This window comes from Chanos chanos, chromosome 2 (genome assembly GCF_902362185.1).
Source record: "Chanos chanos chromosome 2, fChaCha1.1, whole genome shotgun sequence".
NCBI classification, from domain to species: Eukaryota; Metazoa; Chordata; class Actinopteri; order Gonorynchiformes; family Chanidae; genus Chanos; species Chanos chanos.
The window spans coordinates 16,015,906-16,039,801 of NC_044496.1; the positions used below are offsets into that span (position 1 = coordinate 16,015,906).

The following is a 23,896-nucleotide window of genomic DNA, read 5'->3' on the forward strand; positions in this document are numbered from 1 at the left end:
AATGGTGAGTGGGGAAGTCCAAATTTGGTCATGTGCAATCGCCAAAACCGGTATGAAACACAAGTTGTACAATAATGTGCAATCACAGAACAAAGATAGCTTCATTTGGAAGAAGAAAGTGATCGTAGTTTTCTAAATCCATAATCTGCATTTTGTGCGTGCATCTTTCAACTTTTTGTCACTTTCTTTTGAAATGCTGAAGTGTTGACAAGAAACAAACTCTGTGGAGAACTATAGAAGAAAGTGCATATAACTATGGAGAATTTGTTATGAAGATCTCATTTGCTTATTCCAGAGTTAGAGCTGAAATCATAATCTGCCCAGGCACAGAAAATACAGTCAAACAATAAACAATTTATTTTTAAAATATCTTTATGTGCTTTAAATTAACTGTTTCAGATATACTCCAGTGTAGCTCCAGTATACCTTCAGTGGGCACAAAACATTTGACAGTTTATGAAGATATACCTAAGCTAAACGATCATCAATAGATGGTAAATATCCATGTTTACATACCTTACTGTAAAGTGTAATATTGCATTAGTTGTTGTCTTATAGATGGTTCTAATTTTATTTTTAATTTTTTTAGTTTCTTTCACTTTGTGGCAAATGCATAAAAATTGCCCTTCAGATGCAATGAGGTCAAACTGACTTTACATCACAAATTTGCCCTAAGAGTGAAAAAAACTATGGAGTGTTTATAAAGCATAGCTTCTATGGATTTTAACCATGACAAAATACTGAATCTATCGACAGCAGTAATGAATTGTGTTACTTTATGCTGTTATGATATAGTTCATTGTAATGGTTAAGCAGGTCTGCAGCACCAAAAGGCAATGACCTGAACCTTAATTTTAATGTCATACCATATCATTTGGGAACTTTTGCAGTGAAGTATATATTCACCCACACAAGTACATAAGCTCCTTTCCTTCAGCTAACCTAAAAATATCAGATACTGAAGGTTAATGCAAACCGTTTAGTGTTCGCAACTATGTCGTCATGGTGCTGTATGTCTTTTAATAAGTAATTCATTACAGATAATTCTTATAGCTGCATATCTTCATTACATCTCAAGGCCATCATTAACAGGATCCTCAGGGTCTTAAAACTGGATGGAAGAGATATTCCTGGAACAGGATACCATGGCACCTCAGTTTTAAATTCAGTTTTAATGCTTATTGTTTAGTCTTGCAAGATAAGCAGCTTAACTTATATTTGTGCATGAATGCCCTATCTATAATCCATTGATTTATGATTGCATAATTGATTTATACTTTTTAGGCTTAGAATACAGAAGTAGATCCTTCTAGCAGACACTATATTGTAACTTATTAATGGGCAATGGGCATTAATGGGCATCTCTGACGTACATTAGAGGGTCAGAAGGTGAGTTTGGCCTGGTAGCCTTTTCACTGAAAAGCCTTTTCACCGAAAAGTTTTTCAGAGCTCAAAGTTCATGATTAAATGTTTGTGTCTTATGGTCAATCTCACTGAGCCATCAAAAGAATTGTTGCTATGTGGCAATGAGTGTGCTAGCTGATTTTAAGTAGGCCACAGATCAGATATGGTGTGTTATTACATCACATGACGTGATAGTATTTTGCCCATTACACCATGTTATTCATCAGTCATACCATTGTATAGAGATTGTGTTTCAGATAAATAATATCACAGAAAATAATAGTCCTGTAAGTTTTATAAGTTCTTATTCAATTATCCCCACAATTATCTATTTTAATTCATAAAGATTTTAACACTAACCCTGGTCTTTGTGCATTATAAGGCCTTTCCCTATAGAGAATTTGCCTACAACATATAGTGCATACGAAGTATGTCTCAACCACTCCAACAGCCTTTATTTCTTTTTGTAACCATGAGAAAGACACTACAGAGAAGTCATGGGCAGGAGGGAACAGGAAGATATAGGGAAAGAATCAGCACTGAGTCCACAAGGTGAGAGGGAGTCCTCAGAGAAAATTGGAGACGTCAGAAAGTATTGTCAGAGCAATGCAATTGACTTGAAAATTGTGAACTGATGTTTATAAATGTAAATGCACCATTTTAAATATGTGCTGTTTCCAGAACGCCAGTTGTTATTATCAGTTATTATCAATTTCTTGGTTTTGATCTTGTATCCTTATATTTTTTGCTGGAAAAAGGTGGCGTGCCCCCTCCAAGTTGGTAGTGGGTTACTGCCTCAGATGGAGAAGTTCAAGTATCTCGGGGACTTGTTCATGAGTGTGGGTAAAATGGAGCGGGAGATCGACAGGCAGATCAGGGCGGCGGCAGCAGTCATGTGGTCATTGTACCAGATCGTTGTGGTGAAGAGGGAGTTGAGCCAGAAGGCAAAGCTCTCAATTTAGCAGACAATCTTTGGTCCAGCCCTCACCAATGGTCATGAGCTACGGGTAGTGACCGAAAGAATGAGATTGCGGATACAAGCGGCGGAAATGAGTTTCCTCTGCAGGGTGGCTGGGCGCACTCTCATATTAGAGATAGGGTGAGGAGCTCAGACATTCAGGAGGAGCTCAGAGTAGAGCCGCTGCTCCTTCGCACTGAAAGGAGTCAGTTGAGGTGGTTCAAGCACCTAGTCAGGATGCCTCCTGGGCACCTCCCTGTGGAGGTGTTCCGGGCATGACTAACTGGGAGGAGACCCCGGGGCAGACCCAGAACACACTGGGAGGATTACATATCCCTGCTGGCCTGGGAACGCCTTGGGATCCCCCAGGGGGACCTGGTGGATGTGGCCAGTGAAAGGAACCCCTAGGATGCCCTCCTCAGCCTGCTACCACCGCAACCCGATCCTGGATAAGTTCGGCATTGTTCATATCAAAACCAATAGAACACCTCACAAAAACAACCTTAAAGATACTAAAACCTAAATTTAGTCAGGAATGTCAACTTGGATGCCAGCAAATCCCTGAAAATATGAATATAACTCGGCAAAGCCTGCAACTCCCCTGATGATGTGATTGTACTGTACCTTGAGCTAACTATACAAGTATAGCCTATGTTCTTCCAGTTAGCAAGCTAGCAACTAGCTATCTTGTTGACGGTTCATGTAGCCTATAGAGCTCTGCATTTTATGCCATTAAAAATATACTTTTTCCATGCTTACTTTTTTCAAACATCCGCATTTGCTGCATGCACTGTAAGATTTTGCCTAGTTAGCTAACTGTCAGTACAGTAGCCTTTGAGTTCAGGCTGTAGCCAGTGTCTTTTTTTTTTCTTTCTTTTTGACTGCCTGTGTGTGCATGCTTGTGTGTATGTACACAGTGGACAAGTTCTTGGGAATGTGTGGCAGGCGATATGACACATTGAAATCATGTATTGCATTTCCTCATGTATCACATATCCATGTATGCGAAGCCTATTGTTCATCTTGCATTAAAAATTCAGACACCAAATGCATTATGATGTGTAATGTATCACCTACACATTCAGTATGTTACTTTAGATACATTTACATATGTCATATTTTAAAATTCTTTAACCCTTTGTTTTATTAACTTGTGAGTGTAACCTATTGAGTGAAAGAATATTTGCATTTGTGTTTGTGTGTGTTGGTGTCTGGGTATGTGCCAGCACATGTCTTTATTTGTGAAAAAGGCTCGTGTCTAGTATCTTCCATATTCTGACAGATTCTCTAACTAAGTAAGGGACTCCAGCCTCTCCATCCACCTCATCTCAACCAGCTCCAAGTGACCAACGTGACCCAGCCTCTCCATCTGCCTCATACCAACCAGCTCCCAATGAATAAGGTGAGCCAACGTCTCCATCTACCTCTTACCAACCAGCAGATGTAAGCGACAGGTCTTTTTCCCACGCTTTAATTGGAATGGAGATTGTTGAGTCTGTGGTGGATATTAGTTTATATAATTTTGAAAGAATTTTCTTCTGGTTGGTTATTTTTTTTATTTCTTCTACAAGTGGGGGAGGTAGTAAGTTGTTATTTGATAAACTGATTTTGGATTTTAAAATAGACTTTAATTGAAGGTATTGAAGGTATTGTTCTTTCCCTACATTGTAGTTTTGGACCAAATGTTGAAAAGTGGAAAGATTGTTATCCTGGAAAAGATGGTGGAGGTGCGTGATACCCCTTTGTTTCCATGTGTTGAAGATAAGTGGTGTCTTGTTGAGTAGAAAGTCAGGACTGTGCCAAATTGGAGTATATTTACAAGGTTTCATTTCAGATTTGAAGATTTTGTTAATTTTCTACCAGGCTGTCAGAGTTGTTGAAATTACTGTGTTATTAAAGCAGTTATGGTGTTTTATCGTGTTGCTGAGAAACGGGAGGTCGGATACTGAGATTTCTTTACATTCTGACTGTTCTATTTCTAACCATGAGTTGTTCTGCTGGTTTGGATATACTGTAGCTGATTTGCCAGATAGTAATTTTGGAAGTTTGGGGCTTCTAATCCTCCTTGAGTTTTGTGTTTCTGTAATGTGGCCAGTTTGATTCGGGGTGTTTTATTTTTCCAGTAGAATTTGCTTGTTATGGAGTTTAATGAGTTGAACCATTTAGTTTTGGGCTGGGTTAGAATCATTGTGAAAAGGTAATTGATTTTTGGTAATATGATCATTTTTACAGTTGCTATTCTACCAATTAATGAGAGAGGTAAATTTATCCAGCGGTTTAAGTCGTCTTCTATTGTTTTTATTAATGGGGTGAAGTTCAGATGGAACTACTCTGACAGTCTGGTGGAGATGTTAATGCCCAAATATTTAATGTTTCCAGTGGGAAGGGGAGGAGGTGCGTTTTGAGGTGCAGCATTCCAGTCGTCACCACATACGGGTAGAATTGTTGACTTGGTCCAATTTATAGCGTAGTCTTAGAGCTTGGAGAATGAGTTAATGACCTTGATGGCTTCTTGTAGAGAGTTAGATGGTTCTTGTAAATAAAGCAATACTTCATCTGCATAAAGGCTAATCTTGTGGTGAGTGTTGAGGGTTTGGATTCCCTTAATGTTGTTGTTTTGACGTATTGCAGTAGCGAGAGGTTCGATGAATAGGGCAAAAAGCGATGGAGAGAGTGGGCATCCTTGTTTGGTTCCCCTGTGCAGTGTGAAGCTCTGTGATGTTAACCCATTAGTAACAACTGTGGCCATTGGTGAACTGTACAGAATTCTTACCCACTGGAGGAATGACTCTCTGAAACCAAGTCTGTGTAGTGTTGCAAGTAAGAATGTCCAGTTTACTCTATAGAAAGCTTTTTCTGCATCTAATGACCAACTTCTAAACAATGGAAACTTAATGCTTCCCTCCTTAATGATAAAGAAATGAGCACCTTTATCACGACAGAGCTCAATAACTATTTAGATACTAATACATCACGAGAAACATCACCACTTATATTGTGCTAAAGTGTACATCAGGGGTCGCATCATCTCATTCATATGTGCTAAGAAAAGAAAAAAGGATGCTAAACAGTGGGAATTGGAGGATAAAATAAGGGATTTAGAAAAACAACACAAACAAACTGCCTCACCTAGTCTTATTAAAACTCTTAATGCAACCCATAGAGAACTTAACAGCTTGTTATCAGAGAAGACTGAGGGAAGCTTAAGATTCACTAACCAGTGATATTATGAGTATGGTAACAGAGCAAGTAGATTATTGGCATTCAGACTGAAAAAACAGCAATCATTTAACATTGCGCATAGAATAAAATCCAAGAACTCCAAAGTTTTACAAATCCCTATATAATAACTCAGACACTTGCTCTGGGGATGCAGAACTTGAAACATTTCTGAAAGACATAAAATTGACAGAAAGAATTAACAGAATCAGTGGCTACGGAATTCTGACCCAATAGAGGAATGGGAAATTAAGCAGGTGATCTCCACTCTGAAAAATAATAAAAGTCCAGGACCAGGTGGATTTATTAATGAGTTTTACAAAACCTTCAAAGACATGTTATCTCTCCCATTATGAAAAGCATATCATCATGCATTTGAGTTAAAGGTTATTGCCCCCTCCTGGAGAGAAGCAACCATAGTGGTAGTACATAAAGAGGGTTACGACCTCACTGAATGCCAATCCTACAAGCCAATATCAGAAGACATAACATAATGCCCCATCAAAAGGATAAGGAAAAAGAAGCAATAATCATATCACTAGATGCCCAAAAGGCTTTTGATCATGTACCATGGCAGTACTTGATTCAAACACTACAACGGTTTAAATTTGGCCCTAATTTCATAAATTGGATTTATTTAGATCCACCGGCTGCTGTCAAAGTTAATGGGTATAGATCAGAGAGATTTACATTAGAACGCGGATGTACAGGGCTGCTCTCTTTCAACCCGACTATTTTCCATTAGTATTGAACCGCTAGCACAGCTCATTAGAGATGATAATAACATAAAAGGAATTGAAATAAATGTATTAGATATGATTTGGCCCGATGGTTCATGCTCCCTCTGTCTCTACTAGGCTGTATTGAAAGCATACATATGAATGTTTTGCCCAGGCTGCTTTATTTATTTCAGATGTTACCTATTGAAGTCCCAAATTTACTTTTGATAATCATGATAAATCTATTTCTCAGTTCATATGGCAGAGAAAGCGCCCAAGAATTAGGCTTAAAACATTACAGCTGTATAGCCATATGGGGGGCTTAAACTTCCTAACTTAAGATATTACTTTTGGGCTGCACAGATGAAGCCCTTGCTAATGTGGATCCAGTGCATATATATGCTGGCTTAATATTGAAAAAGGAATGTGCCCAGAGCCCCTGCACATTCTACCATTTTTCGATGCCCCTATAAAAGAAATGGGACAATGTACTGCAGTTACCTTAAAAATATGGGAAATAAATACAGTCAGCATGTGGGCTTACCAAAAAATCTCATTGCTAACGAGAACTGGATATGTGAAGACCTCTATGCCTAACAACTTAGATAGAGGGTGTTAAAAATGGTCAGAACATGGTTTAACTAAATTGCATCAGATATTGAACAAGGGCAATCTTAAGGCATTTGAACAGTTAAAAAATTAATTCAATCTCCCTAGGACAGACTTCTTCAGATATTTGCAACTAAGACATTTTCTGATCACACACAAAGACTAGGGAAAACTCATAAAACCTACCCCAATCTCACTGAATTACAAACGGGAAATGGAGGGAAGAGAATAATTTGTAAACTATGTCAAATATTTTTGCCCATGAACCTAGATAGCTCCTTAAATATAAAGCAGAGATGGGAATCCAAAATAAACATGGGTATAACACAAGATACCTGGAAGGAAATCTGCACAGAAGCAAACCTAGTGACAAATTCAAACACATGGAAGGAATTCAAATGGAAAGTAATCACTCGATATTTCTGGATGCCAGAGATAGTGTCAAAGATGGGCCCAACACATACCAGTTCGTGTTAGAGAAACTATGGAGCACAAATTGGAAACCATACTCACATATTTTGGCTATGCCCTAAGTTACATGTCTTTTGGAAAGAGGTATTTGATGCTCTTTAAGAAGTGTTCCGGCAGAATATCCTACAAGATCCCATGGTGGCACTACTGGGAGCAATACCTGATGGTCTAGAGGGGAAGTCTAAGAAATATCTCCTAGGAATACTACTTACAGCAGCCCTGAAGTGTATTACAATTAAATGGATGAAAACACCCCCCCCCCCCCAACATATGACTTATGGATCCAAAAAGTATGGGATGACTACCAGATGGAGCAAATAACATATTTATTAAGTCTCCAAAAATGTATATTTATTAAGCAAGTTGGGCCCTGTCATGGATTTACATGGATTACAGTGAGGGATTTTTTTTTCATCTTCTCTTCTCTCACGTTCCACTTTCATTTGTTATCTCTCTGGTTTATAGCATATCCCTTGCTTATGTAGCTATTATTTTACTATGGAGTGGATCTCCTTTGTTGTCTGTCTTTGTTGTTTGTTATCTGAAATTCAATGTGAAGAATGTATAGATACAGCTGGAAAAGGAAAGGTGTCTTTGTATGAAATTATATTGTAATATTGTTTAAAACTGAATAAAAATTAAGTTAGAAAAAAATCACATATCCTGGATGTTTTATTTCTGTGTGATATTAAAAGCTATAAGCTTATGTAAGGTTTTGGGATACTGTTTTTACATGTATAAGTATTGTTGTTGTTACTGTTATCCTGTGGTGTGACACAAAATCACATGCACAATTAAATATATTTCATCAAAGACTTGATTTCAGTAGAGAAATTATTGGAAATTAAAATGTGATGTGTTTTCTTTAGAACAATATGTCCTTTTTACATTTTTATAGAATAAATGATCCGTCATGCCCTGACAGTTTTAGGGTTTATCCCAGAAAAAAAAGCATGAAAAAATTAGATGACACACAAAAAAGTAAATTATCATATACTTTTCTGAGTGGCTTAGAGTATGTGCAATGCAACCGTATAATTTTGTTTTTTCACTAAATTTTCATGTCATTTTACCAAAATTTCATTTAAATGTCAACAACCCTAATGTACCTAATAGAGCAGCTGCTGTGGTGAGTTGAATGGGTCCAGCTGTGGAAGATTGTGTGCCAGCTTCATGCAGACACAAGTCCTGCCACTTCCTGCCACAACCAGCCACAAAACAATTGTATTCTTATTAGACTGTCATCTATACCACTCTTTTGCTGTGGCTGGCTTCAGACAAAGCAGAAAAGGTGTGTGTTACCCTCATTATCTTAACTGAGGTACAGAAACTTACAAAACTTGTAAGATAATTTTAGCATTCCACATTATGGAAACAATAACACAAACAAAACTGAACTGAATTGAATTGAATTCATATTAGGCATATTACATTGAGTGAGGAAAATGACTAATCTATTTTTTTACACACATTGTGATATTGAAAAAGACTTTGAGACTAATTGTCTGTTAATGCTGGTTTGTAAAATGTGATTTCTGAATAAATTGCTTATGCAAAGCTATTTGCAAGCTGATGATGATTTGAAATTAGTTCTTTTTTGTAGATGACATATTATCTCGTAGCAGAATGTGATGTAATGTGAGATCAGTTTTTATTGCAGTTCTGTTTCAGTGAACTGTATTATGCAGTAAGATTATTTCTTTCAAGATGAGATTAAACTCTGAGATTGTGTATAACAGCAGTGCACATTTTATCTACATCATAAAAGTCCAAAGGTCTCTGATACTGATCAAAGTGAACTTCTTTAAACAGATAGTTGAGAACATGCCATTCTTTCCTTTACATAAACATAAGTTAGAAAAATTCTCATGTGTAGAAGTGTCCTGTGCCCATTTCAACAATATGTTATGTTCGGTATGGCCAAAAATCAAATCATAAAGAATGTCACAGAATTTTAGGTTCCTCTTAAGGTTCCTTCCTATGTCAACCAATGTGAATTTTTCCCTGCCATTGTCGCCCCAGACTTGTTTTCTGGGGGCTCAGGTCCAGCAGCCAACAGGCCTGAACTTTAGAATATTAATGGAAAAATATATAACAAGGTATCTCTGGAAGCAGTTGTGTTTTGAAATCTGGTAAGAAAAACTGTTAAATCTAGCAGTTTGCTCATTAGCAGCAGACTGTTGTATCCAACAGTTTTCTGCTCAAACATCTTACAGGAAATAGGAAAAATTCCAAACTGCCAATATCAACTCAACATGTCACCTGAGTATATGTAGTGCAGATCATCCAGCATCTTAAAGGAGCTTTTATTGCCACCTAGTGGACAGGAATCACAGAGGATATGCGTTTAGATGGTCGTAGTACACAAACTGTATTGAAAGCAGATGCTTCCACAAAGGTGTGGTCCCTAAAGTTTCAAAAGAACAGTTTGAAATGATGTTTAACGAGGTTTATGTTAAGGTGAGAAATATTTCATTATTCAGGCTCAACACATAAAAAAATATTTTATTTAGAAGTGCAAAATTCTTAGACAGTGATATCCATGCATTGGTTTAACACACAATGTAAAAAAGATGAGAAAATCTGGATCTGCTGACTGAAATATATGGATCATGAACCGGTGGTTTCACTCATGAATGTCCATTCTGAACTTCACAAAAAGAAACATTATGGTTAGGAACAAACTTATTTTGCACCTTAAAATGCATGTTTGCAAATAAAGGGTTGCAAAAAAGACAGACAATGGTCGGTTGAGCAATGGGAAAAGTCAGATGAGTCATCGTCTGAGTCATTCTTCACCTCAACAAGTGAACAAATCCATGCATATATGCCAAAAGAAACCTACAAACATGAACGCTTCTTCCCTGCAGTGAAGGATTCTTAAGGCTCTATTATAGTTTGGGGTGCATTTCGCTTGTAAAGTTTATTCACACTCAAAAGTATGGAGAGGAAGATAAACTTCAATAAATATAAAACCATTTTGAGTGGTCACCTTTATTCTGTGGTGAAATGGTCTCTCTGAGAATGTCAAACGTGAAAATGTTGGTAACCACATAGTTGTCTCAATCACCTGATCTCAACCCAACTGAACACTTATGGAAGATTCTGGAGACATACCTGAGGCAGTGTTTTCTACCACTAACTGCATAATGGAACAATGCTCTTGTGTCCCTGCCACAGAGTAACAGACACTTGTAGGAGTCAGCTGCAGTTGCCATGGTCATGGAAGCCATTCTTGCAGTTCAGAGTGGTCCAAGGGACTATTCAGGCACTTTATTTTGGGTTTCCTTTATTTTGTCGTTGCCTAGTCAGTTGTCAGTTACCTATTTAGTTGTCAGCTAACTAGTTTGGTAGTACTGAGACAAGAAAAAATAAGACTAGCCCTTTATTCCACACGTAGAATGGTGCAGTCTTGAAAGAATTTTGAAAACTTTTGAAAAACAAATACTAGTCAATAGTGTTTTATTTTAGTTTATACTGGTAAATGTTTTGTTTCACACTAAACACGTCTTAATCCCCCAGTGAGTTTCAGTTACGAGATGGCTTCAGTTTGTGACACATATTTGTATAGAATAACATGTTGTAATATAAAGATCATTTTTGAATATAAAGACTAGCCAAAAGACTAGCAAAAATTAGTCATATCAGACAAAATGTATCTAACTGCAAATATAATTTGTAATCCATATGTTCAGTGTGCTGTAATGGTTAATGATACCATGGTTCTACTGCAAGTTCATATAAATTCTTGCAGTTATGTTTTCACTTCATTTGGTGAGTAGTGCCTGCCGAGCATTTTTCTCCCAGGTCTCTAGATATTACTGATGGCAGCTGTTGAGATAATTAGGTCCTGATTTAAGGTGTAGTGAAACTGAGCTCTTTTTCAAAACCATAGGCTGAGACCCATTTCTCAATCTGGAATACATGTGGTTCAAGGTCAACACAAAGATTAAAATAATGTGGTCTCAGAAGGTGGAGCTAGACTACAAGCTCTTCACTTAAACAGCTGTTCACAATAGTATATTACAAATGCACTAAAACAATCATCAATTTCAGTCTTGTAAATATTCCATTGAATGTATATTTAAGGTGAATCTGGAGACGGAAAGCTAAGTCTTTTTTCGTGGTTTTGGTGTGAATAACATACCTGAATCTTTTCTTATGCTTCAAAATATATGACTGCTAAAGCATTCCTTTGTAAACGGTGACACTTTGATAATAGATATTGAGCGGGATCACATGGCAAACCTTTGTTATTCTGTTTGTTTCCAGTACATTTATACTTTACTGCTCTCTGAAGTCACACTAAAAATCTGTTTTAAAGCTCTGTCAAGAAAGTGAGCTATGAACTTGTTTTGGTATGTATGTAATATATGTTATCATAACTGTGTAACCAATTGTCTTTAAGGGGAATGTTATCCCCTTTTACAGCCTCATTATAAGGCTCCCTTCGGCATTTGTCTATACCTCAGACACTGTATGTCTCACCAAAAATACTCATTTCTGGTTTATCTAAAATATGGTTAAACCCCTACTGATTTAGGGTGTCTTTAACAGTCATGGCTCCATCAGTAGAGAATTTGAGAGTATAGAAACTTTAACTGTCACATGGGTAAAAAAAAGGGATATTGCTTTTCAGTCCTGGGTTTTCTGAGAAATGTGTAAACAGTTTGATAGCCTTGTGATTCATACTATCAAAAGGCAAGATGGACACATGACTTTTATGATTGACCCTTGTAAGGCTATTTTCACTCAGTCAATCATGCAATGAAATACTATTTGAATATTAAAATTTAAACTACAGCAACAACAACAAAAACAACATTGGATAAGTATTGGTCCACTCAAATAACATATCAGGGAAATTGCGCCAACAATTTAATTACGAGGAGGCAACTGTGAAAATGGTCCCTTTTGTCAATAAGGGTGAATTTCCTTGAATTACACAATGTTAGGTCAAATGAAGGCCTTAACCAAGTCACTATAAAATTGTTGTTACAAACACATAATGTTTAATAATGCTTTTGCATATGCTGTCTAGAAAGCTTGTCTTTAACAATTTTAGAAGTGATAGACTTGATAGTTTAGAAGTGACAAACTAGATAGTCTGTCATCTTAAAAATGGTTACTTCCATCTAATGGAAATCATTGAACACTGTGTTCAAGTGTTGTAAAATTCCTGTTTTATTTAGAAAACATATGTCACTGTATTCTGTAAAACTGAGAGTCTAACCCTCTTCAGATTCTTATTAATTAAAAAACCACACACACAGCTGAACACTGTAATTATAATTGACCACAACTGAGCATAATCAAAAATATGACCCCCACCCCCCTTCGTCCCTCAAAAAAAAAAAAATTAATTTCCAATGCTTTTGAAAACAAATAGCTGCTCATTAGCATGTGTGACCCACTGGTGGTAAACACATTTATGTCCACTTGAATGCACTAAAAGAATGTAACCAACAAAGACTGCTCGAGGTAGGTGGGCCAATAGAGTCTTTATGGGTCCATTTTATGAGAACTTAACAAATGCAAGTGGACAAGCAAAACATTCAGTCGGAAGTGAGGGGAGAGGGGGTAGCTAGTGTTTGCTGAAGGATGATTCTGTATTTGGGTGGCCACTGATGTTCATTGTGTTGTTCAATTTCCCCCTTGTCCTCTCTCCAGTAATTGTTGGAATGTGTCGGAAGCTTTAATGTCTTTGCCCGAGGTGAGGTAATCTGAGGCATTAAGATAATTCTTTCATGCTTGCCTCTCTATACTGATGAAAGAGGCTCATGATTCCAGAGATAATAAAAATTGCCATGTATTATTCCGTAGCAGAGGATCTTTCTCTCCTCAAAAAATGACAGACCACCAGTGTCTGACAGGGTCCTCTCCTCTGTTATCAATGCTCAAATTCTTTTTGACAAGGAAATTTTTAACATGGCAATCTGTAGCAGATAAACTAAATTTAGTTACAAATTTATATTTTAACTCAATGAAATGCTGAGAAAGATCTCACATGTATAGAATATTTAGTGTGGTGTTTCTTCTCACTTTTAGCAACAACAACAACAACAACGATAATAATAATAATAATAATAATAATAATAATAATAATAATAATGATAATACTACAACTACTACTACTACTACTACTAATAATATACCCACCAGCCTTGTTTTCAAAATAAGTCTAAAGTATGTCTTAAAAATTCAAATATATGTCCGATTATAACTTTTCATGGACTATGAATGTGGTACTTTGGTTGTGGTGAGAGAGCCAATAAAGTGAAAAAGTGACATTACCTCTGCAGGTTTTCATTTTTAATCATATATTTGTATTTTCTTGTGAGACCTGCAATTCACAAATGATCAGTGATAAAGCTGTTAAACAAGCAAACAAACCATTTACGAGCTATCACAAACAATTTAATTTTATAATTTAAAAAAATGCATCAACTACGAATTCCCTAGAGACTGGATCAGAATCATCTGATCCTTGTAGATCCATTCCGGTTTTTCCTCATGACTTTGTTAAACGTAACCTACTATCGGTGTATGTGTGTGTCTGTGGAAGAGAAATCGAACCTTGTTTACAGCGTCGCTGCTTCGGACCTGAACTGCAGGCAGAAGAACCTACACGTTTATCTGCTCATTGAAGATAACGATGAGAACGCAATGAAGATACTTCTGATTTGTCGATAAGTTCGTGTTCGATAGGGAAATGCAATTCAAATAACCCTCTCATCTCTTTGTATGGGAAAATTGGACAATAGCGTTATTTTTAAAATCTCAGACCAGGCGGTTTTGAGCTAGTGGTAGTGGGCGGGTGAAAGGGGTGTTCAGTTGGCGACACTATTATTTCTGTCGTTTCTTCGTGTACTGCACAGCCTTTGTGGTCTGAATGGTTTGTCCTTTTAAAACGTTTTGGCCCTTTCACCCTCTGAATAAATGAAAGCTATAGGAACTGGCCACGCATCTCAACCAAGGTCTCACTTATCTAGCCTGTGGACGCTAACAAGCTAGACAAGCTAACAAGCAGAGGCTCGGCTAGCCTGCGCCGAGGAGGAGCATCGAGCACCCTCTGGTTTTTAAGGGAATGGAGTCTGAAGATGCGGATCATCAACAGACTGAAATATGTGACTCGATTTACTGGATATTCGGACATATGTCGACAACCCGTTTTCAGAAATAGTAAAGACATTCTAATATCCTTGAAGCCCACTTGTCCCATGCAGAGGGAAAAAGAAATGCCTGGGAACTAGGTCGACAGGCAAGCTAATGTTAACTGGATTGAGATCACACTCACATTGGGCTCCCAAGAATTCCTTGCGTACAAGAGAAGGCAAAGGGCTAGCTCTCCAACTAGCTATTTTGTTAGCTCGTTTGCTGGTCTTCACTTTGCTAGCTTTGCGTGGCGGACCTTACCACTTACTTCACCAAGGAGGCACTAAGCTGAGCCAACCGGATAACTTTGATCACTTAACTGTCTCTGTTTTTGAGTGCTGTGGACAATCATCCATAGCTGTCAACATTTCTTTGAAAGGGTAACATTTACTTTTTAGCGAAACGTGCTTGATTTTTTACAGGAATGAGGTCTGGGAAAAAAAGGAGTCATTTGACCTTGTTTTGTGGTCTTCTGCTGTCCGTCTCCTCTATCTGCGTATGGCCCGCAAATGGCGAAAGTAAGTTGTAGCTGGCTGTGACACAGATGTAACTCTTGCGAAATTTGGATAATACTAGTTCTGTTGATAACTTAATAAAATGGCATGTCACTAATGAATTTAGCTCCTTGTATGACTATCCTATGTGCTTGTTTAACTTACTTTTCAGTTATCAAATAAAGGTGGGCATCGAACTAAAAGTAAGTTCTCTAGCAGGGCACTATCTGGTCATTGACCTACTAAAGTTTCTGTGGACAATTGTCTAGATAAGTTTACAGTAAAATTGGTTATTAATGAAGTTACATATATTTTGATGTGTGCAAAACATACATTTAATCAACATGAAAGACTTAATAGTTCAATTTATTGATCGTCGTGCCTTTTAGACAACTGTCATTCCTCCTAGGTAACTAGACTGCGGGAATAATGCCGAATAGTTATGGATAACGTAATTATCAATGATTGTAACAAAACTGATCTGATTTGCGATGTAATCTCACCCAACACCAAACCTTTTTCCTACCTTTTGCAGTAGCGTATTGAACCATTCCTGCTCTTTCAAATGGAATGCTGTCCTGGTATCTTAAACAATACTGTATGGTCATCTGTCTGCTTGCCAAGAATTCCAACCAGATTTAATAACAGTGACACTGAGAACTTGGACCAGGAACTAAGGCTAATTTGTGCTTGTAAAGTCTTGATGCTTCAGTACAGCAGAACTGAGCATTTTGAGCCCCTTTGGGTCTAGTTAATCCATCTCACCATTTTGATATTAGCTGTCTTTATAAGGTTGGGAAAACTAGAGTCAGTTGCACTTACAAAATAACTGACATTAAAGTGATTAGATTTCTACCCCCTTAATGGATTTTTACACAAATGGATTTGCCTGGTATTGTTAAATTTAATCACCATATGGCTCTCATTGACTGGATTTATCCTCATCACTGGTTGTGATTTTCTCACAGTGAGAGTGGTCCTCCAGATACACTGTCTGTAGCAGCTCAGCTGGTCAAATTCATTCATAACAACTAGTTGTATTTGCCATGTTTCCTTCTTCATAATAACAATTTATTGTATTGGCGCCTGATGCTTGTTACCATGCTCTTTCCCAAATTCCACAGTTTGCTCTTAGCATAAATCTCTCCTGGTGTTTTTCAGTCAAATATGTTCATAGATGTTCAGGTTCATAGGTGATGTTGCCCTCTTAACCCAGTATTTAGTACTTCAAAGAGTCCCTGCTCGAGGTCTTGTTTGTCGCACAACTGTGTCTTGCTGTATCTAAGAGGGCCTGAAGTTGGGTGACTGGAGCTAGTTTGCTGTGTTTTGGCATTTCCTATTAGCCTCACGAATATCCGTTTGTCTTCTGAGTTTCTTTCAGGCCAATGCTTTGCCCAACTCCAGCTCCAGCTTTAATGCTACAGAGGAACATGTTTTGCTTTTCAGGGAGGGATGCAGCAAACACTGTAATGATGTTTTCTTATACGCTGATCTTTGACATTAGAGGACAACTCTCAATTTCATAATATTGAGAAGGACTCTTTGACTTTAAGTTAAAACATATTGTCAAACTGCATTGGCCATTTTACTAACTTGCAGAAATGGTAAGCAAAACCTTCTGTTTATGCTGCAGAGAATAGACATACCTCCAAGAGCTTAGAACTATTTTGTAGCTGTCATATATCACAGTTACAGTAGTTATAACTTCTAAGAGACCACAGCAATCACTGATTCAGTTTTTTTTTGGTTTCAGATTTATCCTCACATTGCTTTGTTAGGTGCTTTTTATTCTCACAGATAACCTGGAATTTCCACTTGTGCTTAAATTCAGCCTTGTGATTTATTGAAATAATCATGCTAGTTGGTTTGGTAGACATGGTGTTATTATATTTTGTTTTATTGTTTTATATTGTATTGTTATTGTGTAGTGAACGAGGCTATTTAAACATTTACAAAATAGCTCAAATTAATGCCTTTTTTTGGCTGTATGACCTGCCATGTCAGAAACTCTGGTATGCTGCAAATGATAAAATGTATGATAGGCTGTTCTCACTCATAGTTATCTCCGTTCTGTTTTCATTTCCTTTCAGTTCTGTTGAGAGTACACATTCTTTGTGGGAATGCCTATTATGTTGGACCTTTTTTCTTATTTCAATAATGTTTTTTTTTTTTGTTTTTTTTTTAAAGCAGTTATACTCCCCTTCATGTTTCACCACCACAAAATTTCCATGTTTCCAAGTAAAATGCAAACAGGACTCACCGATTCATCCAATTCATCAAGAGAGAAAAAGCTAAGAGTTTTAAAATAGAATATGTAAAAACACCTTCTCTAGCAAAACAGACCTGGTTCTGTTGATTGGAAGAGTGAGGAGTTTGTGAAGTTTGTTTAATTTGGTTTTACTGTTAACCCAAGTGGTTTGCAGAGCAGCCTGGCACCTGAGGCTCAGTCAGAATCCTAAGTATAACCTGTCTTTGGTGCACAACAGTAAACTGACTCCTAGTGTTGCAAAATGTAGCTTCGGTTTTGCCACTACATATTACTTAGTGCTCAATATATTTGTCAGGCCTGAATGTTTCAAGATCAACATGCTGTTTGGTCATTTGTTTTTTTTGTTTTTTTTTTTAGCCTAAATCATATCCGCGCTTTAGGGTTCTAAATGACAAGTGATGTCAGATGTCTCTCACTTCATAAGTGTGTAGTTTTTTTGGTACTGTTTGAGCATGTCGGGCAGTCTTTTTTCCATGTTGAAGGTTTTACGTAATGCCAGCACTGATTGACCTATTTTCATTGCATCGGGGGAAAGGTGGGGGGGGGGGGGGGTTACCTGTGGTTGCTAACAGTGGCGGGACAGGATAAGGTTATCAGCTGTAAACATGAGATTTGGAGAGCATTCAAAGCAATAAAGATAATTCTGTTTGCTCAACAGTGTGAAAATTGGAGTCTAGAGGAAGGCTTGCAGCTATGTCACTTTCAATAGAGTAAACCGTGGTTTTGATGGGTTTTTTTTATGCTTTTTATTTTGCTTTGTTGTTCATCACCTATTCACAACAGTTGTGATTTTTTTGGATTGTTCTAGTGACATATGTAGGATGCTAGTTCTGTAAGTATTCATGAAATAGAGTGTAAAGACCAGAAATACAAATGTCATTGTTTATTTCTAACTGTGAAACAGAAATTGTCTTAGAGCAGAATCTTTAGACCTCAGATGGTCAGATCCTTCCCCATATGGTTCTTTGATTATTCCTTTGTCATTGTTTGACTGTCGGGCATGATTATGGAAGGAGCATTCAGTTATGAATAGTACAGCAGTGTTCTTTTAACACTGTTTTTAATGGTCTTTTCTGCTTGCCAGAGTATAGTTGAATCTGCTCTTCATAGACTGTTTGCATCAGACCCCACTTGGCTGAGGTTTTTTCTTCTGGTTTCATGTTTTGTGTTTCCCAACGTGTGTTATAATGGCTGTTGTTATAATTGCTGTTATGAACAGATATGTGGCATCCCTGTTAATATTTGATATGTGCTGTCCCACCCTGCACACATAAAAAACAAGACTCTGTCCCCTCACTTACCATGTTAGGAGTAAAGATACCTATATTGGATATATTCTTGTTTAGTGAAACAACTGTGTATCAATTTTGGAGGAGCAACAGGGAAGGTATGATGTCCCTGGCTGGACATTTGAACTAGACAGGGAACTAGGGTTGGTCTTATATGGTGAACAAAATGTTTTTAACTTGTAGCATGCTTTGATTTGTGGACATTCATTACGTTGCTTAGGTAGTAATATGACAGTGATGGAAGTGACAAATTGCAGTTCAGAATTAATACATCATTTCATGAGATTTATACAGAAGTGATGATTATAGTTTGGATACATGTAGCAGGATAAGTCAGAAATTAGTGCTGTAGGCTTGTATATGGGAGAGGGTTTGATGTCAAATATAGCTCTAAACGAAAATAAATACTTTTTTTATTTGCCTATGAAATCTTAAGCATTGCTGTGCTGTCTGTAACTAAGACACAACGTGTCAAACTGAACTGAACTGAACTGAAACCATCATATCAGTTGGTAGAGAACCCAAATTACAGGAGTCATTTTGCAACCAGAAACAGTTTACATTATTAAAGATCAACTAAAATGTCAGTAGGTGAATTGTGAAAGTCTTGTACAAAGATTAAGCCAGTGTGTTTTAAAGAATTTATGTACATATCAAATATCTGAATTTCTTTGCATTTCTAATGACTCTTGGTGTTTCTTCGTAGTTTGTGGTCCAGGCATTGACATTGGAAATGACATTAGTGAATTCAAGCGTTTGGAGAACTGCACAGTGGTGGAGGGCTACCTGCAGATTCTGCTCATCGGAAGCAAGAATAACAACAACCAAGAAGTCTTCCGCACTCTCAGTTTCCCTAAACTGACTATGATCACAGACTACCTTCTCCTTTTTCGTGTGTCTGGCTTGGACAGCCTGAGCACGCTTTTCCCAAACCTAACGGTCATCCGAGGCCGCAACCTCTTCTATAACTATGCTCTGGTTATATTTGAGTTGACCAGTTTAAAAGACATTGGCCTCTACAATCTCCGAAACATCACCAGAGGGGCAATAAGGATCGAAAAGAACCCGGAGCTCTGTTACTTGGAATCTGTGGACTGGTCTCTCATAATGGATGCTGAATTCAACAACGTCATCGAGGGGAATAAAAAGTCCAAAGAGTGTGGAGATGTTTGTCCTGGCATTATGGAGAACAACCCTCAGTGTATCAAGACCACCTTTAATGACATCGAAAGCCACCGCTGCTGGACTTCCAACCATTGCCAGAAAGGTAAGAAATGTCTGGTCACCACCCCACACTCACCTTGTCAGGGAAAGTCTTTGATATACATTGCTAAGAATTTGTAGCTTACTGTCGTGAGTTTCTGTATGTTCCATTAGATAAGAAATAGTTAGTGTTTCGCTTTCCTACAGACGTTCTTCTCAAAAGATTGTACCTTTCCCTAAGGTCCTTGGCTTTAGCTGTTGATGTTAAGATGAGTATGATGTTTTACTAATGCCCACACATTTACTCATTAGGTTGGTTCCTGTCAGCTTGTGCACAATGCTGGACAATTCGTAAAGATCTAATAAAGGTTTTCGGGACAATAATCTAGAGGTTGTACTTGCTAAATGTGTATTTTCCAGTATTATGTTGTGTTAGTACTAAGGAGCGGAAAGTTATTTGGGAAGTTGGCAAAAAATTTTTGGCTAGCCATGAGTGGCAGGTGCCCCCCATTCATCTCTCTGCTGGCTGCCATCAGGAGGGTGCGGAGGAAAATGCCACTTAAATGTCAAGTGTTTGAGTAAGATTATATGTGAAATTTGCTGAACTTCATATTGTTTTCCTTTTCTTTTTTCTTTTCTTTTCTCTGTCATCTCGCTGCTTGTTTCTGTTGTAGGGTAATTATGTTCTGCTGTTGATCTTACTAGGGAAGGCAAATTGGCATGGTCTTGTGACTGGAGTCACTTAACAGCTATATTTAAGCAGTGTCTAAGTCAGAGCAGCAAAGGCATGACTGTTTTTAATGCATTTAATTGTACTGACATTATCCCTGTAGGAACTACAGAAGGATAAATAATGCTTATGCTTTTTTATAATTGGGGAAAATTGTAGGAGCAGCATTTCCATCATTCCATTTTGCATCAAGCACAAAGAAACCTAATAGAAATGTCCTTTTACAGTTCTGGTCTGAATTTGCACTCCGTCTGCCGTCGTCCAGCTGAAGTGAGAAAAGTTATCAGAGAGGGAGGAGCACTGTGTGAGGAAGCACTCATCACTGCAGTGACCTGTCTCTGAGTGATGTCATATGTGCTCCCACAGGCCTGGGAATGTTCAACAGAACCAGAAACAAGGCGGCCTCCTGCAGACTGGAGCCTTGCTTTAATTATTGCCATTTATTAAGGCTGAATGTACAGACTGGATTTTTACCTCCCTGAGCAGTGTGATAGTATGGTGTGATGTCCTTTCCTTTTTTTCGGTGCTTACCTCTCCCACATGCTACTTTGACCTTTCCTCTCATTGTGATAATGCTCTTCCTGACTGGAGTATTTTCTGTACGTTTGTGTAGGAGGAAGAGTTGCAGTAAAATCAAGGTCATAGGTCTGTCTGCTTTTTTTTCCCCAAGCTTATGTCTGAGGAGATGTTTATGTATAAAAGCCTTTGTGTTGTGGGGGACAATTTTGTTTCAGTTTTGACACAAGTTTGATTTAAAGATTTCTGATTATGTATGGACTTAGACATCTGTAAATGACAGAGTAAGACTGCTTAAAGAGCAAATGATAGCCCAAGTGTACTTGTACTCAACCTTTCTCTTTTTTCTTTGAAAACTTTACCAGTTTGATAAGTTTGGATTCTTTAGTGTGGATTGTCAGTGTCGTCTTTTTTGCATATTAAGCTACTGCTTTGTTAATTGACAGTCACTTCCTACTCAGACACATGCAAGTATAGTTTGTAGTGCTATGTCTGTCTAATAATCTTTTTAATTGTGTTCTGGCAAAGAGGAAAAGGTGTTTGTCCCTTTAAACGGGCATATGATTACGCTGGAATTCCAGTTGGCTTAGTCACTGCTGTGTGGGAAGAATAAAGGGGAAAACATCTCTCTCAGCCATTACAGGGACCACTGGTTTGCTCTATCATTCTGTAAGAATGTGTGTGAAAATTGTGGAGGCAGGGAAAGAGTTGCAGGAATGATGGCAGAGGATTGACTCCGAGAACAGGCTGCGAGGTACATGGGCTGCTTGTTTAACCAGCGGAATTTCAGGCCTTTGCCCATACTTGTTATGAATGATCTAAGCTTTGGGAACAGGTGATGGTCGGGTGCAGGAAGTCTCTAGATCCCTATTTTGTGCTGTGCCTTGTCTCATTGCAGTTACCGAAATGTGTGTGAACAACAGATTTTTTTTTTTTTTTTTGGTAATCTTTAAAAATCCCGATTTTTTTCAGTGGTAAAATAAGATATAGTGTTGCAAAGGCTGATAATCGTTTGTTCATTATGGGACTAAATTTGTAAATCACTTTTAAAATAATCCTGGGATCAGCTACATTTATGAACTTAAAGCTGGCATGACTTCCAAAGAGTTGCCTGCAGATTTGAGTCCTTTTTTACAAATGATATTTGGAAACACTTCTGGAAGAAAGTGTCTGAATCGCCAACAGGGAGATGTGACTGTGTAAACAAGAGCAGGAGAGGAGTTAATGGCTGTAATTTGCCCCCTCACATCTTAGCTGGCTTCTGACGGCAGTTTCTAGGAAAATTAGGTCTAGAGTGAGGCTGCCTGCTAGCTAATGTTGCGGGGAGTAAAGATTCATCCAAGTCTTCAAGTGCTCATTCATAAAAACAGTCCTGTGATATGACTTTAAATTTAATGCACCTGGCTTAGCTCACTGGTGGCTTCCATACAGTCTGGACTGAATGGCTGATATTGTATTCTCAAATGTCATCGCTCTCTTGTGACATACGGCTACTTGTGCTTTTTTTTTTTTTTTTTCCATTTTTTCAATTTTTCATCTTCCATGGCCTTGTTCACAGATGCTTCTGCCAGTTTACATATTCCATTTTCAGATATCAAATACAAATGCAACCAACACGCAGAAGACCCCTTATCAGTTCTAATTTAGGGTCTTGCATAATTGAAGGCTTTTAAAATGACTTTCCAGCCAAGCTTTTGGTTTATTGCCACACCCTGATTCACCTATAGTGAATGCCAGGTTTGGTCAGCAGGCGGTATGCTCTAATCCATACTTCATCAGTATGACTGTTGTTACTTTGGCTGAAGAAAACTCTGCACTGTCCAAATGTACTCTCACTGCTCAGATCTGATGTTATGGTACAGAACTGTAAATTGAAAACTGCCATCAGTACTCGGTCAAACATGTAACCATTTGAAATAAGCAGGAGAAGCGATTGTTTTTGGGTGTCATGTAATTGTATAAATATGCACAAAGATATAGGGTAGTGTAACAAGCAACAAGTTCTTTGACAGGAGAGTGGCTTGCGCTTGGTATTTCCCCTCCCCCTCTGTGCAGACTATTAGATTTAATCCTGAGCCTCATTATGGCTGTCAGCACCATCCCAACTGGGCACAGGTGGCTGCTCCACGGCACTTTTTCTCACTTGGCAGACAAGTCTCTTCTGGCCTGTTAGATGATGTGGACCATTTTGTAGGAGGATCACCAAAAGTCCCTGTTAGGAAGCCAGGGAATCAGCCTGTGAAATGAATATTAGTCATTCAGTGCATGCAAGTGTGTGGCATAAAGCACTATTCTCCATCCAAAGAACTTTTTTGAAGCAGCTTGTCAACAGATCAGGTTGTAACTAAAGATTCTTTACTCTGTAGCTGCATGCCGATACTAAACCTGATACAGACTATAGACGGTAATACATACGGAAACGCAACCTGGCAGTGGAGGCATTTTGTAATTAAGAACTTAACTCAAAGCACTTGTAGGAGAATTAGGTGAAAGGGGGGGGGGGGGGGTGCTGTGACCAGTAAGCAGCCTATTGTCTGAGCCCAGCTCCTCCACAAGTGAAACGAAGCAGTTATGCGGCTAAAGCGGATGTGATAAGATACGGGGTGCCATCTTGCAACAATAAGGTCAGAGATTAATTGAGGATCAGGGAAGTGTTTATCATTCCATCATCAGATAAGAGGGATTTAGTTTTGGAGATATATATATATATATATAGCAAGGCACATCAAGTATAGAGCACATCATGGGTCTTTAAGCCCTCTAAAGCCTTTTCCATATGAACTTTTTAAAGCAATATAGGCTGCTGCTACTGGCACACATACACACGTAAAAGGGCTCCAAAATTAATTGTAGCTTAATC

General features: G+C 38.0%; 1 protein-coding gene across 1 annotated transcript in view; it reads left to right on the plus strand.

The window, feature by feature from the left end:
- The first annotated feature begins 14,959 nt into the window (after positions 1–14,959).
- The window catches only part of igf1rb (insulin-like growth factor 1b receptor), a 43,399-nt gene continuing 34,462 nt past the window's right edge, over positions 14,960–23,896 (plus strand). The window contains exons 1-2 of the mRNA XM_030766875.1: positions 14,960–15,053; positions 19,294–19,854. Of these exons, the coding sequence (XP_030622735.1) occupies positions 14,960–15,053; positions 19,294–19,854 (655 nt within the window). The remainder of the gene's footprint in view (positions 15,054–19,293; positions 19,855–23,896) is intronic.